The sequence below is a fragment of the Rousettus aegyptiacus genome, unplaced genomic scaffold, assembly GCF_014176215.1.
Source record: "Rousettus aegyptiacus isolate mRouAeg1 unplaced genomic scaffold, mRouAeg1.p scaffold_m13_p_3, whole genome shotgun sequence".
NCBI classification, from domain to species: Eukaryota; Metazoa; Chordata; class Mammalia; order Chiroptera; family Pteropodidae; genus Rousettus; species Rousettus aegyptiacus.
The window spans coordinates 66,238,441-66,257,155 of record NW_023416306.1 but is presented as its reverse complement, the minus strand read 5'-3'; the positions used below and the strand labels follow the sequence as shown (position 1 = coordinate 66,257,155).

At 38.4% G+C, this 18,715-nt stretch overlaps 1 protein-coding gene across 1 annotated transcript in view; it reads right to left on the bottom strand.

The window, feature by feature from the left end:
• The window catches only part of TEK (TEK receptor tyrosine kinase), a 96,533-nt gene that overhangs the window by 37,301 nt on the left and 40,517 nt on the right, over positions 1-18,715 (bottom strand). The window contains exons 2-7 of the mRNA XM_016156267.2: positions 15,100-15,411; positions 8,572-8,682; positions 7,528-7,680; positions 4,281-4,412; positions 3,711-3,851; positions 850-978 (exon numbers count right to left, since the gene is read on the bottom strand). Coding sequence (XP_016011753.2) covers positions 850-978; positions 3,711-3,851; positions 4,281-4,412; positions 7,528-7,680; positions 8,572-8,682; positions 15,100-15,411 — 978 coding nt within the window. The remainder of the gene's footprint in view (positions 1-849; positions 979-3,710; positions 3,852-4,280; positions 4,413-7,527; positions 7,681-8,571; positions 8,683-15,099; positions 15,412-18,715) is intronic.

Genomic DNA, 18,715 nt, shown 5'->3' with positions numbered 1-18,715 from the left:
AATTACTGACATATGCTGCAACATAGATAAACCTCAAAACAATATGGTAAGTGAAAGAAGCCAGCCTCAAAAGACCACATCTTGTATGATCCCATTTATAGTACATAAAATGTCAAGAATAAGCAAACTTGTACAGAAGGTATATTAATGGTTGCCAAGGGCTAGAAGGAAGGGAAAATGGGAGTTACTGCTAACAAGTACAATATTTATTTTGGTATTATGGAAATATTCTAAAATTAGATTATGACAATGGTTGCACAACTCCATAAATATACTTAAAACTATTAAATTGTACATTTTAAAGGGATGAACTTCATGGTATAAAAATTATACTTCAGTAAAGCTGTTAAGAAAATCATGGGCCAGATACGATCTTTGGGTCAGTTTTCTGACCTCTGCTCTATGGTAATTTCTGAACTAGAATTTTGTAACTATTCATTTTGAGGGTAATCTTTTCTACTTCTTAATTTATATTCTATTTAAAAAATAGTATTTGTCCAAATTCTTCCAAAGTAGTTTCTCCCTGTTGTGTATATCCAGGAAAAAGCCTGGTCCTAGGAAAGAGAGCACCAGAGGTAGGCAGAGCTCTCAGCTGACCAGTCATCACTTAATGTGCTACAAAAAGCACATGGTTTATTCCTAGAGGAAAGGGAAATGAAAAGCAATTTGAGGATCCACAGAAAGGAATCAGAAAGCTGTCCTTTAGGATTTGGGAAATATTCTTCCCAGCTTCTGGATGGAAACAGAAGTGGTTTGAGAATCTTAGGCTACTGGGGCAAGAATGACACCAGCAAAGCTTGTTTCGGACATGCTGAAGACGGCCCTGACTACAGTGTTACCTTGCTTTACCTTCTTTCTCACACTGGAGCCCTTGGCGTCCTGGAGAGCAGAGGCATCCTTGGAACCGATCACACATCTCCCCATTGGTGCACCTGCACCTGAGTTTACAGTCTGGCCCATAATAACCAGTCTGGCATGCTGTAAACAAAGACATCAAAAACCAATGTTGGTATAGGAGAAGGGAAAAAACTTGGGCCATAGGTGGCTAGTTTCATTTTTCTCTCTAATCAAACTTGCTAATTCATTTAAGGTAGCATGAAATTAATCTGCATATTTACCTTAATTGCCAGATACTTAAAGGATTGGGGAATTCTGCTTCCAGGAGAGTTTAATAAGCTCTTCCCAGGTCAACCCTCTCATAAATAACAACTATATTTAAAAATTAACAACATGAAAGCACTGTAGAGTGGGTGAGAACCAGGCAGGTTCTAAAGGGGAATTTAAATTTAGAGGATGGGAATAGTGTGCTTCCCATTTTTCAGGTTTTACTCTAGTGATTGGGTACAGTTGATATCATGTGGTAAAACTACAATTCCACAGAATACCTATGGTCTTACTGACCTGAAAAACCAGATGACAGAGTTAGGGCAACCATAGCCACTGGAAAGGAAGAGGGGAAATCTAGAAAGGGAGAGCCAGAGAGAGGAAGTCCCAAATGTTTGGCTGGCCCCTCAACCACACATGCTAAGTGCAGAGTCAAAGCAGCTCAACTAAGGGTAAAAGTATTAAACTGAGTTTGCGCTGGTGCCTAAGAGCCAGAGCTTCCAGTTTGAGTCATATCCAGTTGATTGTTTGCTAAAACATAACAAGATGAAATTCACATTTCTCTAAGAGATAAATCATATTCCAGAGACTCCTCATTGTAACATTCGCAATGTCCAAGATATAATCCCAAATTACTCAACAAAAGAAGTAATGGAGAATTGTGACTCATTCTCAGGAGAAAAAAAAATCAACTGAGACCAACCTTGATATCTCTGATGTAAGAAATAGCAGACAAGAATTTCAAAGCAACTATAATAACTATGCTCCATGGGGTAAAAGAAAATATGTTTACCACAGAAGAAATAATTATAAATCTCAGCAGAGAAATAGGAACTAAAAAATAATGAAAGGGACATTCTAGAACTAAAAAACACACTATCTGAGATAGAAATACCACCGTATGGACTTAGCAACAGAGTAGAAATGACAGAAAAGTCAATGAATAAAGCTAGATCAATAGTTAACCAATACAAAGAACACAGATAGGAAAAAAGTCAGAAAAAAATGATTAGAGTCTCAGACCTAAAGGACAATATCGAAGGTTCTAACATACATGTAATTGGAGGTCCTAGAAAAGAGTCTGAGAGAACACTAGAATATTTTGGTTCACAAAATCTGAGTGCTATCTTGAACCAGGCATGAGCCAGGATGAGTTATTAAATGTGCCCTTATAAACCTGGATCTAGAGACACCACTCACTGTAAAGCTGATGAAGCTTATGTTCTTGACTCCTCACAATGCCTGTACCCATTCCCAGGCCTTAGCTAAGTGTTCATATATACATATGTTTTTTGTTTTTTTAATTTCAATATGATTTTTAAAATATTCTTAATTTTTAAAAAGAGGAACTGGATCTGTCCCTACCTGGAGGCACCTTTTACTTTAACATGTGCGTTTCTGAGGCCAGGCGGGATTCCTTCACTGCTGTGTCTCCCCCAGTGTTCTATGGGGGCGCAGACAGCTCCTAGAGGGAACTGAGTGAGGTTTTGCAGGGAGCAAAAGCTTACTTTTGTGTCACTCTCCTCTTTGCCCTCTTGTTCCAGCCCCCTAAAGCTGTGCTAACCTGTATGGTAGCCACTAGCCATGTATGGTTATTGAGCATTTAAAATATACTAGTCCAAATTGAGATTTCAAAGACTTAGTATGAGAAAAGGAATGCAAAACATCTCATTAATACCTTTTTCTATTGATTACATGTTGAAATGATAATATTTTTGATACGATGGGTTTAAAAAGTGTTAAAATTATTTCACCTATTTTACTTTTTAAATGTGGCTACTAGGAAAATTTAAATCATATATGTGTCTTGCTTATATTTCTACTAAACTGCTCTTCCCTAGAGCATTGTAAACAGGTTGCTGGGGACCCCATCATAGCTTCCTATAGCACCAGATGTGGAAAAAACTGATTTTGTGTGGTAAATAATGAGAACCCTTTGAGCTCTGGCTAATTTGCCGCATTAACATTCATTAGGAAAGATCTGGCAATTTTGGCTATAGATTCATGTTAAGTTACTGTGTGAGAGTAGATGTGAAATGCATACTGGAAAGTAGATGGGGAATACATACCTTTGCACTTTAGCAAATGGGAAGTATATTTTAGGGCAGAGGGAATCCTCGAGTAAAATTAGTACTGCATGAATAAGGTCCACGGAAGATAAGATTTTAACTTTTTAGATTTTCAAATCTCAAATCCTGTCTGTATCTGACCTAAAAGCTCTGATATTTATGACACCCCAAAAGAATGAATCTTCTAGGACCTTCCAACTATAAGTGTGGTCTGAAAACTAACAGCATCAGTTCGGAGCTTGGTAGAAATGCAGAACCTCAGGCCTCAAGCCAGACCTATGAAGTCAGAATCTGTGCTTTAATAAAATCCCCAGGTGATGTGTAAGAAGAACTTTTCCATGAAGTCCAGAGTCTTAATGTAAAAGCATAATTAACTTTGGATGAAAACATCTGTGATTCAAAACTCTGTAGCTCAGCAATGGAGAACTGACGAAGCAGTCCAGGTATATCTTACACTGTGATTTCCAGCAAACCAGACTTCCTTGGCGTACCTGCTAGGTAGGACCTTTTTGGTTCAGGGGTGTGGTTGGCGCGTACCTTCATTGCACTGCAGACCCTTCCAGCCTGTGGCACAGGAACACCCATAGGGGTCTGGGAGGCAGAACACATAGGACTTGCATCCCTCTGGTCCATTACACCTTTCTTTACAAGTTCTGCCAAATGTGTGCAGTTCACAAGCTTTGGAGGGAGAAAAAGATAATTCACAATCAAATATACAACCCCTTGAAATGCTTCTTTTAAGAGGTCTCTCCTAGACCAGTGAACATGGACCATAATCTAATCTCAGCTGGGTGAACACACCCTCGAGGTTTATTTTAGAGAAAAAGAAGCTTCCCCACAGAGAGGACATCAGAACCACAGCCCAGAGTGATGCAGGTTACGTGCTGCACAAACTTAGGGAGCGACACTCACATTGTAGATTTGTATACTTATTACAACTTTCCCATGGTTAACAATAAGGGCCCCTTTTTTAAATTTACACGAAGGTACCACATGCCTAACAGTGGCCATTTAGCTTCCATTCCCAACTCTGCCCAGATATAAAATTCTAGATCCAATGATGACTTCTTAAATCTACAATTTACTTATCAGATACTCTTGACTTACCCTTCTCACATGTTCTCCCCATAAACCCAGGAGGACAAATGCATTCCCCAGTGTCTTCATGGCAGACACCATTGTTCATACAAGTGGTGCAGACACGGTTACATTCAGGTCCCCACTTCTGAGCTTCACATCCTTTTATTAAGAAAACAATGCTGTGATGAGTAGAACACATTGACTCAACAAATCTACTACATGTTAGTCAGTCTTTTTAGCAGACACTGGAGGATGAAGATAAAATACAGTCTCTGCTCTCTGAAAGCTAAGCATTGAATATGGGGAAACAGACGTGTAAATAGGAAATGATAGAAACAAAGACAAGGAGTTAATTCTGTCTTGGAGATGGAAGAGGAGGTGGTACATGAGCTGAATCTGCAGGATCAGAGCAAAGGAGCAAAGAAGATAGGGCTGCAGAGTGTGTTCCAGGCAAAGGCAAGGCTGAGAGGAGAGCATGACATGCGGGCAGAGCTGGAGGTGTGGTTAAAACTAGAACAGTGATTTTCAAAGTGTGATCCTTAACCAGTAGTATCTCCATTACCCAGGAATCTGTTAGAAATGCAAATCACAGATGCCCTACCTATGACCTCCTAAATGAGAAACTCTGGAGGTGGCTTAGCAATCTATGCTTAATTAGTCTTCCAGATGATACTGATACATCTCAGAGTTTGAGAAACTCTGATCTAGAGTACGTGGAGAAGGGGTATGGCTAAAAAGAGGAGCAGAAGCTAGTAGCATCTACCTATTTTTCAGATAGAAAACATATAAGTGAAACAAGATATAGAAAACCTAAAGTACAAGGATGGTAAAATGCTTTTAGATTCATATGTCCTGGCCACTTCTCTCCAGCACTTGGTGATTTTTAGATTGTTAATTAGGTCTGAGGATGCCTTCCGATATGAGGAAAACCCAGGGAGGTTGGGTGACCCTTTATAGTCAGGAATTTTATTTAATTTCTCTTCTAAAAGGAACTTCTGTCTTTGTCCCTGAATGTGAGTTTCATGGTGGTAAGGTTGGACCTGTTCCTACAGCTGATGCGACCTTTTAATTTTTTGGAAAGAACTAGTTATAGAATTTTCTCTAAAATAATCAGGAAGACTGTCAACACAGACTCTTTCTTACAGGCTTCCACTTAATAAAGCTACAAAATGTCTAAGAGATAATATTTACATGATTTAATATATAAAGGGAAAATGTTTCTGCACAATTAGTAATTTCCTTAGAGCCTGACCACAGGTTATTTGCACATGTTGAAAACTAATGATGACAGACACTAGAGATGAAAATGGGCTTCCTGTTACATTAAAGTGTCTCCAGCCCTATATGTATCTGTAGACCTGTCCTAGCTTCACCCCTAATCCTGGGAAGGAGGAAAGAATAAAGCTGCAGGGAATAATTGGGGTGATCTCTTGGGGATGGAGAAGTTAAGAAAAGAGTTTGATGATAAGCAACAAGTATGCAATTAGGCTTTGTAATTTTCTTCAAAAGCCTTGTGGTTTTTTAGTTTAAAAAACCATATATTCGTGGCAAACTGTGAGAAATTTTTTTAAAGGAGAGAATTTATACTGAAAGGAAATCCTATAAATTTAAAACACAATTTTTAGACTATTCCTAGGCTTCAATTCATCCTGGAAACATATCCTACGGTTATGAGAAATGGACAAACACCTTCAAATGTCAGTACATCATTTCTTATTAAACACTAAAGAGGTCACAATGGGGAAAAATACTTTTAAATGGGATGATTGTGCCCCAACTCAAATTTCTTAGAATGATTTTAAGTAATATCAGTGCTTTTCAAATGATTTAGTTGAAATACTCCTAAGAGCAAAAGAGAATCAACATGTGCTCCTAGTGATCTGAAAAAAAAGACGACTTGAAGATCAAAATGTGCTTGAAGCCTTTTGCTTTATCTTAAAAGTTCAGGTGAATTTTAAATTCAAGTCTATGCCAAATAATGGTGCTTTTTTAAAAAAAAAACACATTTTTTTAAAGAGCTTTAAGCTTTTTATCATATGTCAATATCTGATGTTTCTGATATTACTGGAAAATCTGCCCATTTACCCCAGACTCTGAGTACCCTAGTACATGGTGCTATATCAGACTAAAAAAAACCCACCTAAATGAAACAAATGCAACTTGTTCTCTTATCATTCAGAATCTCCACTAGTATAGTGGAATAAAAGGAGATTTCTCCTGCTCTGAAAGTGAACCATACATTTCATGTTCTATTGTCATATTATGGTATTTGTTTATCTATTTATATATGTGTCTGCTCTGGTTGAGAATTATTCAAGAGACACTGCCTCATCTTATTACCCTGAATTCCCAACACCAACACAATGCCTGACACGGGGCTATAATCGACACATTTGCTAAATGAATGAATGAATGAATGAATGAATGAATATAATGCAAAGCAAAATCAGTCTTCTTCATGAGTTAGCGATCCCAATCATTAGAGGAATGATAAAGCATTCCAAGTACTTAGACCTGAATATTTAATACCAGGCATAGCTAAGGAAAATTCAGGGCAAAGTTTTGCTTCCTGCAGATCAATTTTTTATAAAAACTACTGGTGATGACTACTCCCCACGTTGATAGTTATAACGGAAGGTGGGGGAATTTTCACTAGCTGTAACTCTTGCATTTTTCAAACCTGAAGATAGAAATCACATTTGAGAGTTAAATGATCTGGCAAGTACGGGATTTACAGGAGACTTAGTGTTTAACCAGATATTAGACCAACCCAAAAGGCTCAACTCTCCCCTTGTAGGACACCTATCAGGGATACTGCCCAACTCACAGTGATTCCTTTTTTTTATACGAATGATGCTGCTTTTCACGTGTGAGGTCCTCATGCCTGCACTGTAGTAAAATGTGGCTCCACTTCCATCTATAGCTCATTGGTCTAGGCTAATAGACATCTGACATATGTTAGGCCAATTTTATTCTTATTCCTGGGAATTCAAAACTTAGAAGTACAGGAAACATCACTGAAGCTAAGTTAGGGTAATGGTAGGTAGCGTCCGAGATAGAAAGTTTATTCTTCCCCGCAGTCCTGAACCCCAGATCTTCCCTGGACACTATCTTTTCTGAAAACTTGCTTGTCAGATTTTCCATTAATTTTCTGAGTCCTTTGTATACTTCCAACCAATCCATGCTTTTTGCTTAAGGAGCCAGAGTCAGTTTGTTACTTGCAACTAAAAAGCCTAACAACGTCATCACAGATGGTGGCCTCTCAGTCACTTACTCCGGACTATCAGCCTGGTGAAGGCCGAGGTGAAGAGGTTTCCTCCTATGTACCTGGCCGAGTACACTCCAGCATCCTGGGGCTGAGCATGAGGCAGATGCACTTCCAGAATATCAGGTACTTCGTGCCGGGGCACTGAATGGATGAAGGAACCTGGTAAAGGAGAAGAGTAGAGAATAATGGTTCACACTCAAACAATCTTGTTTCCAGGTTAATCTGGCCCCTCCACTTGATCAGCTTTCCTTGATCTGATACAGCTAATGTGCTCTAGCATACTGAATGTGGGAAAAGAATGAAGAGGCTGAGCTACCCAATGTTGTCCCAATAGTTGAGAAAGTTATGGTGATAGAGTAGATAGTCTATTAGTCTATGGGGTCTACCACCAAACACATGAAGAGGGGATGGGCTAAAGTTTTTATCTTACACAGGGGGAGGTGAACAGGTAAAACTGGGTGGGTAATGCTAGGTAACCCTGCCAACGAATCCATTAATAAGAAGGCCTCTAGAATTACTACTCCAATCTGGAAATCTTATTCATCCAGAGAACTCAGAACAGTCCCCATCAATATTTCAGCTGGATCAGGCAATGGCCACCAAGTGGTGCCAAACCATAGTTCGACTGAGACAGATTGGATTTCCCAGTTGAACCTCCAGAACTCTGGCCGGTTGGCTTTCCAGGTTCACTTTGGTCATTTCCTTAACCTTGCAATTAAACAACCAAACATTTTATATATGGCAGTATTTGGGACCCCACTTATCACATCATGATGGAGTTTTATTGTACATTCATAATTCACATTGCTCATTCATAAATGTACAATACATATACAATCATGTATGTGTATGGATCTCTAATTTACTTGATTAGGTAACCAAACACATTGCCTAAAAGAGCTTCTGTCATAGAATCTGATTAACTTGCATCACAGCAGCTTTACCTCAGACATCCGCCCCCAAGGCTACAATAAGATAATGACACAATACACTTTGTGCTATCTGATGTCTCACACCATGGTGCTGGAAGGAAACAAAACACATACTCACCATTTTTGTAAATCACTGCATCTTCTTCTTTCATCAATACCTTTTTGAAAGAGATGTTCACATTATCTCCCCTGTCCACAGTCATAGTTAAAGTAGCTGGTAGGAAGGAAGCTTTAAAAAGAGAGAGAAAAAACAAATGATAAAATGAGGTCATGTATTTTTCTCAAGGAGCAAGTGAACTCTGAACTTCAGAAGATGAAGGATGGCACTTGGCAGGAGTTTTCGTGATATTAAAAACAGTGGTAGCTAACAGGTTTGAATGGAAGTAAGTTGAAGACACAATTGAAGAAAAGAATTCCCAAAGAAAAATCATGGCATATAGAAAAGAAAAGAAGATGGCAGAAATCATGCCGAATATATGATAAAAGCCCGAAATTTTCAGAATGAATTTAAAAAAATTATATAACCATGTGCTCTTTTCACAATCTATACATTAATTGTAATGGCATATAAGATTGAGAATAAAGGGATAGAAAAATATATACTGCACTACTAATAACTATCATAAACTGATATTACAATATTTATATTAGAAAAAATTATTCTAAACTCAAAACATTTTCAGGATAAAAATGGTCTTTACATGATGATAGAAAGGAACCACCTACCAGGTAGATTAAATAATCCTGAGCTTATATCCTTCCCAAACATAAATAAATGGTAACACTGCTGCGCTGACATTTGTAACATGGTCTTGAATGGCAGCTTTCTCAACAGGACTGAAATGGACCGACCATGTAAGGATGGCGGCCAGGGGACTGGGGTTGGGGAACGTCGGTGGGCTCCCTCTCACGCCCGCAAGGTGCTTCAGCTGGCAATCTAATGTGTGCAGCTCTTGATCTTTGTGATATGTTCTTGGGCTCCTGTGAGAATTTTTTTCTGACCATTTTATGTGGTTGTTCCTTTCTATGTGGTTTGTTTATATTTTCTGCCCCTTTGTGTAAAGATTGTTTAACTGACCGTGGGACTTCATTCAGCATTGTATTCTGAAAAGAAACTAAGATTCTCCACTAGGCTCAACCCCAATATAGTTTTTCTTTTTCCCCACTCTGTGGCTCTTTATTATTTCATACTTTTAAGCTCCCTGTTTTCATAGGTAGGAACAAAGTCACACCACAGTTCCATTGCTCTCTAGCCTGTCTCCCCCTGCATTAATGTCTCTAGGTTGATTGTTCTCTGCTGAGTAGTAATGAAGGGGTCCACGACCTTCGTGTAGCACTCTGGGCATCTTAATGACACAGGAGCCCAGATTCTACATGGTACATAGATTGTTGTCATGTGACTTGACTAGAACATGAAAACAATAAGCACCTTTTAAAAGTGTCCACTAGTACAGGCATTGTCCTAAAGACTTTACACATATTTAATTTTCATAGTATGTCTCCAAGATAGGTACTACAATTATCCTCATTTTACAAATAAGGAGACTAAGGTAGAGGGAGGTTATGTACCCTGTCCACAATCAAACAGCTAATTCATAGGAGAGGCAGCGTTGGAACTAAGTAACTCGGCTTCAGAGCCTTTCATAGATAACATAATGCTAACACTCAAAAGACTTTAAAATTCGACCACTTCATTTCATAAATGAGATCTCTGAGGCCTAAGTTGGAAGATAACTTGCTCAAGATTATTGGGATGAGCTAATTAATTGGCAGACCGTAACTAAGAACACAATTTACTTATTCCTTAAGGGTTGAAGAAGAAAATCATGGTAGTAAAAGTTATGAACAAAGGTGTTTCTCATAAATGAAAAATAATTAATCAAAATTTCAGGCGTTTCCTTTACTTTCATGATGGTTAAGGACTAAGAATAAGAAGAGTAATAATATAGTTTTATGTCCATCACTGTTTTGCATAACTTCACAAAAGCCCTGTGAAAACAGGATATCCATAGTGTAGCAATGTGGGAGATGGAGTTAAGAGTAACTAAGTCTCTTTCTCAAGGCCTAACTCTACGTGTAAAAATTGAGACACAAATTCAAGGCCTGTGCATGTGTTCCACAACACCAGCTCTTTAGACTCATCATACTCTAGGCCTGCATCCTTAGCTCTAGGTTCCAACCATTCCGAACTATGTTGGGTTCTTCAAACAGACCATGTTATCACTCACGTCTACGTCTAGAACTTCTTCCTTTCTCTTCTGTTTCCTCTTTTCCCCTAGTCTCACGCACTCCAATTCAACAATATACATTCTCCAGGGCCTCACACAACCCCTGGAATCCAGGTTAAGTGCCATCATAGCTGTACTTCCCCATTACAGCCCCATTCCTAGTATATTTCCCCTGCTAGACTGAGCATTCCAGGAGGGGGAAGTTCACATCTGGTTTGGAAAGCAACACAGGATGGTGGGTAGACCCCGGCCTCTGGGATCGGCCTGTGTTAACCTTCCCAGGGCTACACTGGGACACAGGTGTACAAATGTACCTACAAGTCTCATCTGTTAGTATGGGGTCGTAGGGTCCTCACCATATACACATTTGGTAAAGTCCAAATTATACAGTAATGTATATGAAGTTGCTAGGAGAATGTCAGAAACATAATAAGTATTCAGGAAATTTTAACACCCATCGCATCCTCCTTGTGTGGCACAAAATAGAGTCTTAAGAATCCTTGTGGAATGAAAGAATAAATGAATAAATCTGATTTCAAAGTTTCCTATTTTCTTTATGCTTTTAGCATGTTAATTTGTGTTATTTAGAAGAAAATGGCTCCGCTCTCTCAAATTCACAAATCAAGTGTGAGAAATTTGATGTTCTTAAAGTAAAGCTATTTCTCAAACAAAAATAGGAAGAAAAATAACCTATGTTTCTTAAGATATAACACTCTGAAACAGATCTTTGGATGTGAAAATGTTTCAAACTTCATTTATACCTCCCTGAGCCCAAACAAAATCTCCAGTGAGGTTTGAACAAACTGCTTTTGACTTTTTTGGATGATGCCATTGATAAAAACAGTTTGGCCATTTGGAGTGAGTAAGCCAGTTTAAGCTGTGTTTTGGCACAGCTCAAATGGATTGTCCACTTCCACTCCAGATGCACGAGTCAGCAGCAAGCAGGAATATACTGATGTTTATCCTGTCTTCTGTGTCTCTGAGCAGGCACTTCTGAATTCCCATGATGTTTTACTAGGGAATTAATAGTGTCACAAAGACAGAGTTTGGGGGGTTTTCCTGATTCACTATAAAGCATATCACTTTCTTTGCATCATATTTCAGCCACTGAATGGTCAGCAAAAGAAACAGAATTAGTTCAACAGCCTGAGATGTTATTATTAAGATACAGGAAAGTACTACCTATTTTCCTATTTTATATAAATTCCCACAGTTTAGTTAATAGATCACATTAAAATTTTCCACAGTTGAGTAGGAAAATATATAGTCCCACTAAATTATTGCTTATTCCAAGGCACTTCAGTGGTAATGATTAAACATTTACTGTGAGCCAGATAATGTTGGTGATCTCATTTGATTCTCAAATACATGTGGTAAAATCTCTATCCCCAGGTTTTTTTTTTTTTTTTTTTTTTCAAATGAGGAAACTATGATTTTAATTAAGTAATTTGCCCTCGGTCATAGAGCTAGGCTCAAACCCACACCTGGCTGACTTCTACTCCCACGCCTCTACTTTGTGTCCTGGTTTACTTTGTAGGGTTTCAGTTGGAGTCGTTATAAAATAAGTGCTCAGAATGAGGGAGGGAGGTTAACATTGAAAGTGATATGCCAAGAGTAATGTAGTGGTCAGAAATATCAGCTCTAAAGTCAGATGCTTGGCATTAAATAGCATACCCATCATGTACACACTGCTATTGTTATTATAATGTAACTTATTATACAATGTCTCACTTTACACAAGCTTTTTAGGAACATATCTATTGTATAAATGAAATCTTATTTTAAATGCAGTCATGGGAACTGGCTCTTGCATATACCATCTTATTTAAAATGTAAGACAATTTCGAAGATATTATTATACCTATTTCACAGATGATGAAAAATGAGACCAATAGAAGTTAAATGACTTGTCTAAGGCCACACAGATGATAAGTGGTAAAGAAAGAATGAAAACTCAAGTGAATATGAATCTAAAAGCTGTCTTTTCTCAACTGTTTCTCACTTTTCAAGCCTGCCATTGCCTCATTTAACTGAATTTCATCCATCTTTTATCTGTGCTGACCTGGACTCTCAGTTCAGGGGGATCATTATAGTTGGTTTTGACTCCCATTGTTCTGGTTTAATATGCTCTACAGGTTCTTATTTATACCTTGTCCAGGACAATGCTAGGCCAGCCCAGGAAGGGCAGAGCGGTACTTCACATTTCATTCCTGTGAAACCATTGGGTCACAAATCTCAGATCGTCTTCATTCAGAATATGGAAATATCAGCAGGACATAATTTTTTTATACAAGTCAAATCCCAAATGACACATGTGAAACATAACAGAGGTGACTTTCAGCCATGATAGCTTTGGCACACCTCACATCCTTTTTGTTCAACCTCTCTTCCCTCACCGGAGAGCTGCATTCCTGGGAATGTCTATTGTGCACTTTTCCCACTCACCCTGATGTCATTTAAAGAGGAACATTACAGTTTTTCTAAGAAAACCTTTTCCTTCATTTGTAATGAATAGCGATTTTATCACTTTTGACCTTAAAATGGGTTTTCTGCTTTCAAATCTTTTAATTACCACCATTAGCAAATTCAAAGAAATATTTTCAGGTGGATCCCAGTTAGGGTTCTACTAAACCCTTGATCCCCTCATGAGTATCTTATCACCTGGGACGTTGTTAGAAATGCAGAATATCAGGACCCTCTCTCCAGTTGCTACTGAATCAGTCTGCATTTTAACATGACCTACAGGCGATATGAGCACTTTCAACTTTGACAAGCACTGATGCAAAAAAATTGCAGATTCCTAGATAAGAAACAGCCTATCAGTGAAATATGCAGAGGTGTATTATTTTTCTGGATCAATGTTACAATTAAAAATCAAACCTTAAAGGACTCACAATGTCATTATCTCATGAAATGACATTCTCAGTCCACAGGTGACACATTCTCAGTCCACAGGCCCCTGTGGTTATAATAGTCATTTGGAAAGGACTATTTCATTTTAGGTATGACCAACTCAGAGAAAAGGGCTGATGGATTAGGGGCTGGAGCATTCCAATCAGAACAAGGAGAGATCATCTCTGCTGGAATTCTGTACCTTCCTCCCAGAGGTAGCAGCCTGAATCTCAGAAGTGTACCTGCATCTCCAGGCCTGGGAGCCTTAAGGCAAAACAGAATCATTAAGTAATGTTCATGACATCGTCTCCTCCAACTGCCAACAGTTTGGTGAACAGTCCTAAAGATTTAGTTTAGGACTCACTTCCATTTTGGGGAAAAGTCTTTATCACATCACTTCTATGAAGTGGTAGCAAAGAGTAATACTCCTCTTACAGAAGGCTCTCGATATCCTCCTCATGGTGTTCTGTGAGTTGGGCCTGGGCACTTGACTACTAGACTTAAATCCTGGTCTCATCCTGAGAATCGCAGCCTGCAAGAAGAGCCCCAATTCGGCATCCCTCCTTCCATCCATACTCTTTGTTATTTAACTGGGTACTGCCCTCCCATTCTGTTCTAGGCTCAGCTATGTGACTTGCTTTGGGCAATAAAATGAGGGGAAAATGAGAGTGAACAATACTGAGACTAGGTTTCAAGAAACCTCATGTGTTCCTGTTTGTTCTCTCACACTTCTAGCATCTCCATGAGATCATACCTAGGTTAGCCTGCTAAAGGATAATATATACAAGGGGCACAGCCAAGTTGGCCCACCAAGGCCAGCCAGTTAAATCTATAGCCAGCCAATATCTATACACATAAGAAAGCCCAGTCAAGATTTACAGAGCCACACAGTCAATGCAGCTGACTTAGCCTCACAAACAGTAAATGCCTATTGTTGCATGTCACTGTGGTCTGTGGTTGTGTGCTATATAGCATTCTTGTGGCAGTAGGTAACTGACATTCCAATAATCAATTAAGTTGAGTTTTTGATAGATGTTTCCCTTTTTAATTTTTTATGTCTATCATATTTTTCCCTGAAAACATGAACTTTTGTTAAGAATGATCAGGGGCACAAAAGAAATAAAGAATCAGATGTAAAAAGTCAATAAGAAAGCTCAAAATTGCCAAAAATTTGGCAATGTACAGTTGTCTTCATTGCTATGATTTTCATATTACATACATGTAACATGTTCATGTCTCCATAAGGGCCATGGAGCCCTTAGTAGAACATATATTTCATTTCACCTTATAAACTAGGCATAATGTATATCTAGGGAAAGGGATGAATGTGAGGGAGTTGAAATGGATGGTCTTTTATCTCTAATGTTCTGTGTACTAGAGACAGCAATGCTTGGAAAGAACAAATGAAGTCTTCAAGCTCCATACTCAGGCAGCTCACGCCCAGCCTCCGAGTGAGCAACTGACAAAACAAAGGGTGTGGGGTGTCTCTGTGGACCTCGCCTGCCCACGGCTAAGGGACATGTTACCTTGCTGGCGCATTTTCATGGTCCGTATCCTTATTGCCTCTCCTCGAACTCGCCCTTCACAGAAATAAGCACCATTGATTTTACTAGCTTTTTCTCTCTTCCAAACAACTTTTTTAGCCCATTCTCTAGTCACATCTTGAGTAACTTCCAGTGGGTCCTGGTGCTGGTTCATTAAGGCTTCAAAGTCTCTTCCTATGATAATGGGCTCATTGGGGTGCCATCCAGAGGCAATACAGGTGAGGGATGTTTCAGCATCAGACACAAGAGGTAGGGAATTGATCAAGATCAGGTCCATGGCACCATCCACTGTTCCTAAAAGGAAAGAGGGAGCATAATGTAAGAGGAAGTTTATTAACGTGGCCCCATGGAATAAACTGATGCTTACAAAGCTTTGTCTAAAAATAGCTGTGTGAGCAGTCTTTCTGAAATGCTACTCTGATCAGGTGCCTGTCATCCATAGTAAAGATCTAAAACTCTTACCATGGTATCGCCTCAACCCTACAAATCCACTCCTCCCCTACTGCGCACCCCATCTGCAATGGACTATTAGTTATTTTCCATCTCCATAAATAAGCTGTGCATTATATATCCCTACCCACTATAGTGCCTGAGTTAAGTATTCGGTAAAGGCTTGTTGAGTTAAATTTATGATAATGGCATTTTTGTCATTATTAATTATAATTATTTTCATTAATTATCAATCAGTTAATGATAATGTGTTACTGTCACAATAATTAAGTATTCTAAAGAAATATATCAACTATGTATATACTGTATGTTAATTTTAAGACTGTCATCATTGCCCAATTCCATATTAAGTTTCACAAAATAATATAGGGACTAAACAAAGTCTGCATTTCCCTCTGAGCTTCATTTGCATCCATTTGCATCATCTGTAAAACAAAGCTAATAAGACATATCTTACAGGATTTTTGTGAAGATTAAATGAGATAAAGTATGTAACTTGCCAAGCATTTTATTTGCTCTATATGGAGTATACAATGACCATTATTTCAGCTCTCTTTATTCTGTTTCCTGAACATCTAAGCCCAAACCTCAACCCTCTTCAAATGTAAAAACAAAATCATACCGAGCCTTTAAAATTTATTCCATAAATTATGAAGCACATTTTAAAAACAAAATCCTTTCATTTCACGTTCTCTCTCCCTGCTTTGATTTCCAGTTTCTAAGATGAACAAACGGGCCTGTTCTATGTCCTGTGCCTATTCTATCCTCTTGTTGAATGTGAAAATATCAGGAATGAAGGATGTTCTTTGGTTCCAGTAATGGCTGATTCTCAGGTCTATATAAAATGATTAGGAGAATAGATAGGTTAAACATATTGGGCCATTTGGACCAGCTGGGGTCTCAGAGACCTTTGTATAGATGTAAAGTGATTCAAGTAAGCTGCGTGTGCTCTCATTAAATACCAATTAAATTTTCTTAACAACCCTGCAAGGTATGCACTATTATCTTATTTTTGAATATGAAGATATGAAGTCTCAAAAGATTGAGTAGCTTATTCTATCTTCCACAGCTGTTGAAGCCAGGGCTAGAATTTAAATTCTCACTTGCCTTTCAATTACTTGGATACACCAGGCCCTTCCTACCCCAGCATGTTTATACATGTTGACCCCTGTGCCTGGAATGCTATTTGCCACTCTTTGCATGACTAACTTCTGCTCATCCTTTAGATCTCAGCTTAAATGCCTTTCTTATAGATGGTTTCTCTACCTACCTTAATATCTACACATTCTCATCCCATTATCCTCTAATTCAGCTTCCTGTTGTTTCATAAAGATTATCAAAATCGATGATTAATTTATTACTCTCTTCCACTAGATGGCAAGCCCCCCATGAGGATGAAGATTGAAGATGATTTGTTTATAGTCTTTATATAGGAATATCCTGCCTAGTCTCAGCATATAGAGAACTGAATAAGTATTGGATGGATGGATGGATGGATGGATGGATGGATGGATGGATGGATAGGTTGATGGGTGGGTGGGTGGATGGATGGACAGATGAACGACAGATGGACAGATGGACGGACAGATGGTCAAATTTTATTCCAGATCTGTCTGATACAAGTCCATCTATTTACTTGGCTTCCACTTCCCAAATAGTGAGGTTAAAAGTGAAAGTACTCTCCTGAGTCTAAATTGACTTTCTCGCCCATATTTAAAAGACTATCTTAATAATTACTAAGTTTTTAGGGAAAAAAGCAAATGTTACAGTTTTTACATAATGCCTTAGAAATGTGATCAGGTATTGTTGAACATTTGTACTCATTTTCTAGACCTTTGAGTAATTACTTATGCCAAGCATTGTGCCTGCCATGAAGTCCTCATTCAATTTGTTTTTAATGGCAACTGCCAATATCTGATGTATGAGGTGAAGTTTTGAAGATGTTACAACTAGGAGTTATATTTTTATCTGATTACTTAGAATGAATTTCAATGTCAAATCTTAATATAAGTGAAAGAGTTACATTTTTTCTCATAATGTTAACTCAATGCATGGGTTTGAGAGAGAAAATCTTGCCTAGAATAGGTTTCCAAGCCTGACCCTGAAGCATCTACCTGGCTTCTAAACTCAATGGTAACTTTAAGATTGCAAAAGAAGGGACATAGGTTCCAGTAAGAAAAATTTTCTAATAGATGAGCTAGGACACCAAGCAGTAAAATTATAGCCTCTAAAAATAACACCAGAGCACAGCTTCCCTTCCATTTGCATATCCAGTCTGCCTCTGAGTGAACACCTCCTCATCTCTTACGCTCACTCATTCCAGGCATGCTCCCAGAACGTGATTAATCCTTTCAGCTCTGGTTCCATCCAGCCCCATTTCTAGGGCCAGTTGAGTGACTTGCCAAACCAAGGGATCTGCTCTGAACTCACTGAACTATGCTGACACTGACTATGGTTTATTTAATGACTTCAGGAAATAATAGAAAAAGCAGTTCATTTGAAAAGACAATCACATTTCATCTGTAAATCATTTCTAGATATTGACCTGGATTCTTTTTCCTTTTGCTCCTCCAAGTTTTCTCCCGTGACTTTCAGTAACAGAAAGAGAAATTGTGTACCCAAGAATCTAGACTTGACAACACTTTGCTACTCTTATTCATCATGCCAGTTATAGGAAGCCCTCTTCCTCCAGTGAGTCCTCTGTCTGATTTGTAAAGCCATTAACAATAAAATATCAGAAGAATTTTGTATATGAGCTTTGGATATGAGAAAAAAATACCTACCAGATTCCTGGGGGCAGATCTTAAAAATCATCTACTTAGTTTTCCTAAAACAAGAATCCATGTTTGTTCTTGTTTGTATATGTCTAAAGAATTTTTGGAAGGTGAAACATGAAACTAAGAACAAAGATGACCCATTAGGAAATAACTAGGTAGTTGGGAAACAATCATATGAGGAAGGTTTTTTATTGTACACTTATATGTGCTGGCTTCTGAACCACTTGAATATTACCTACACATAAAAATTAAATGTAAAAAAGTAAATGTGTTATTGCCCATCCCTTGGAAGGGAATCAAGAGCCACAAAAATATAAATGTCTCTCATCATTTATTCTTACATCCATTCCAAATCTCCTTGGGTTGCACCC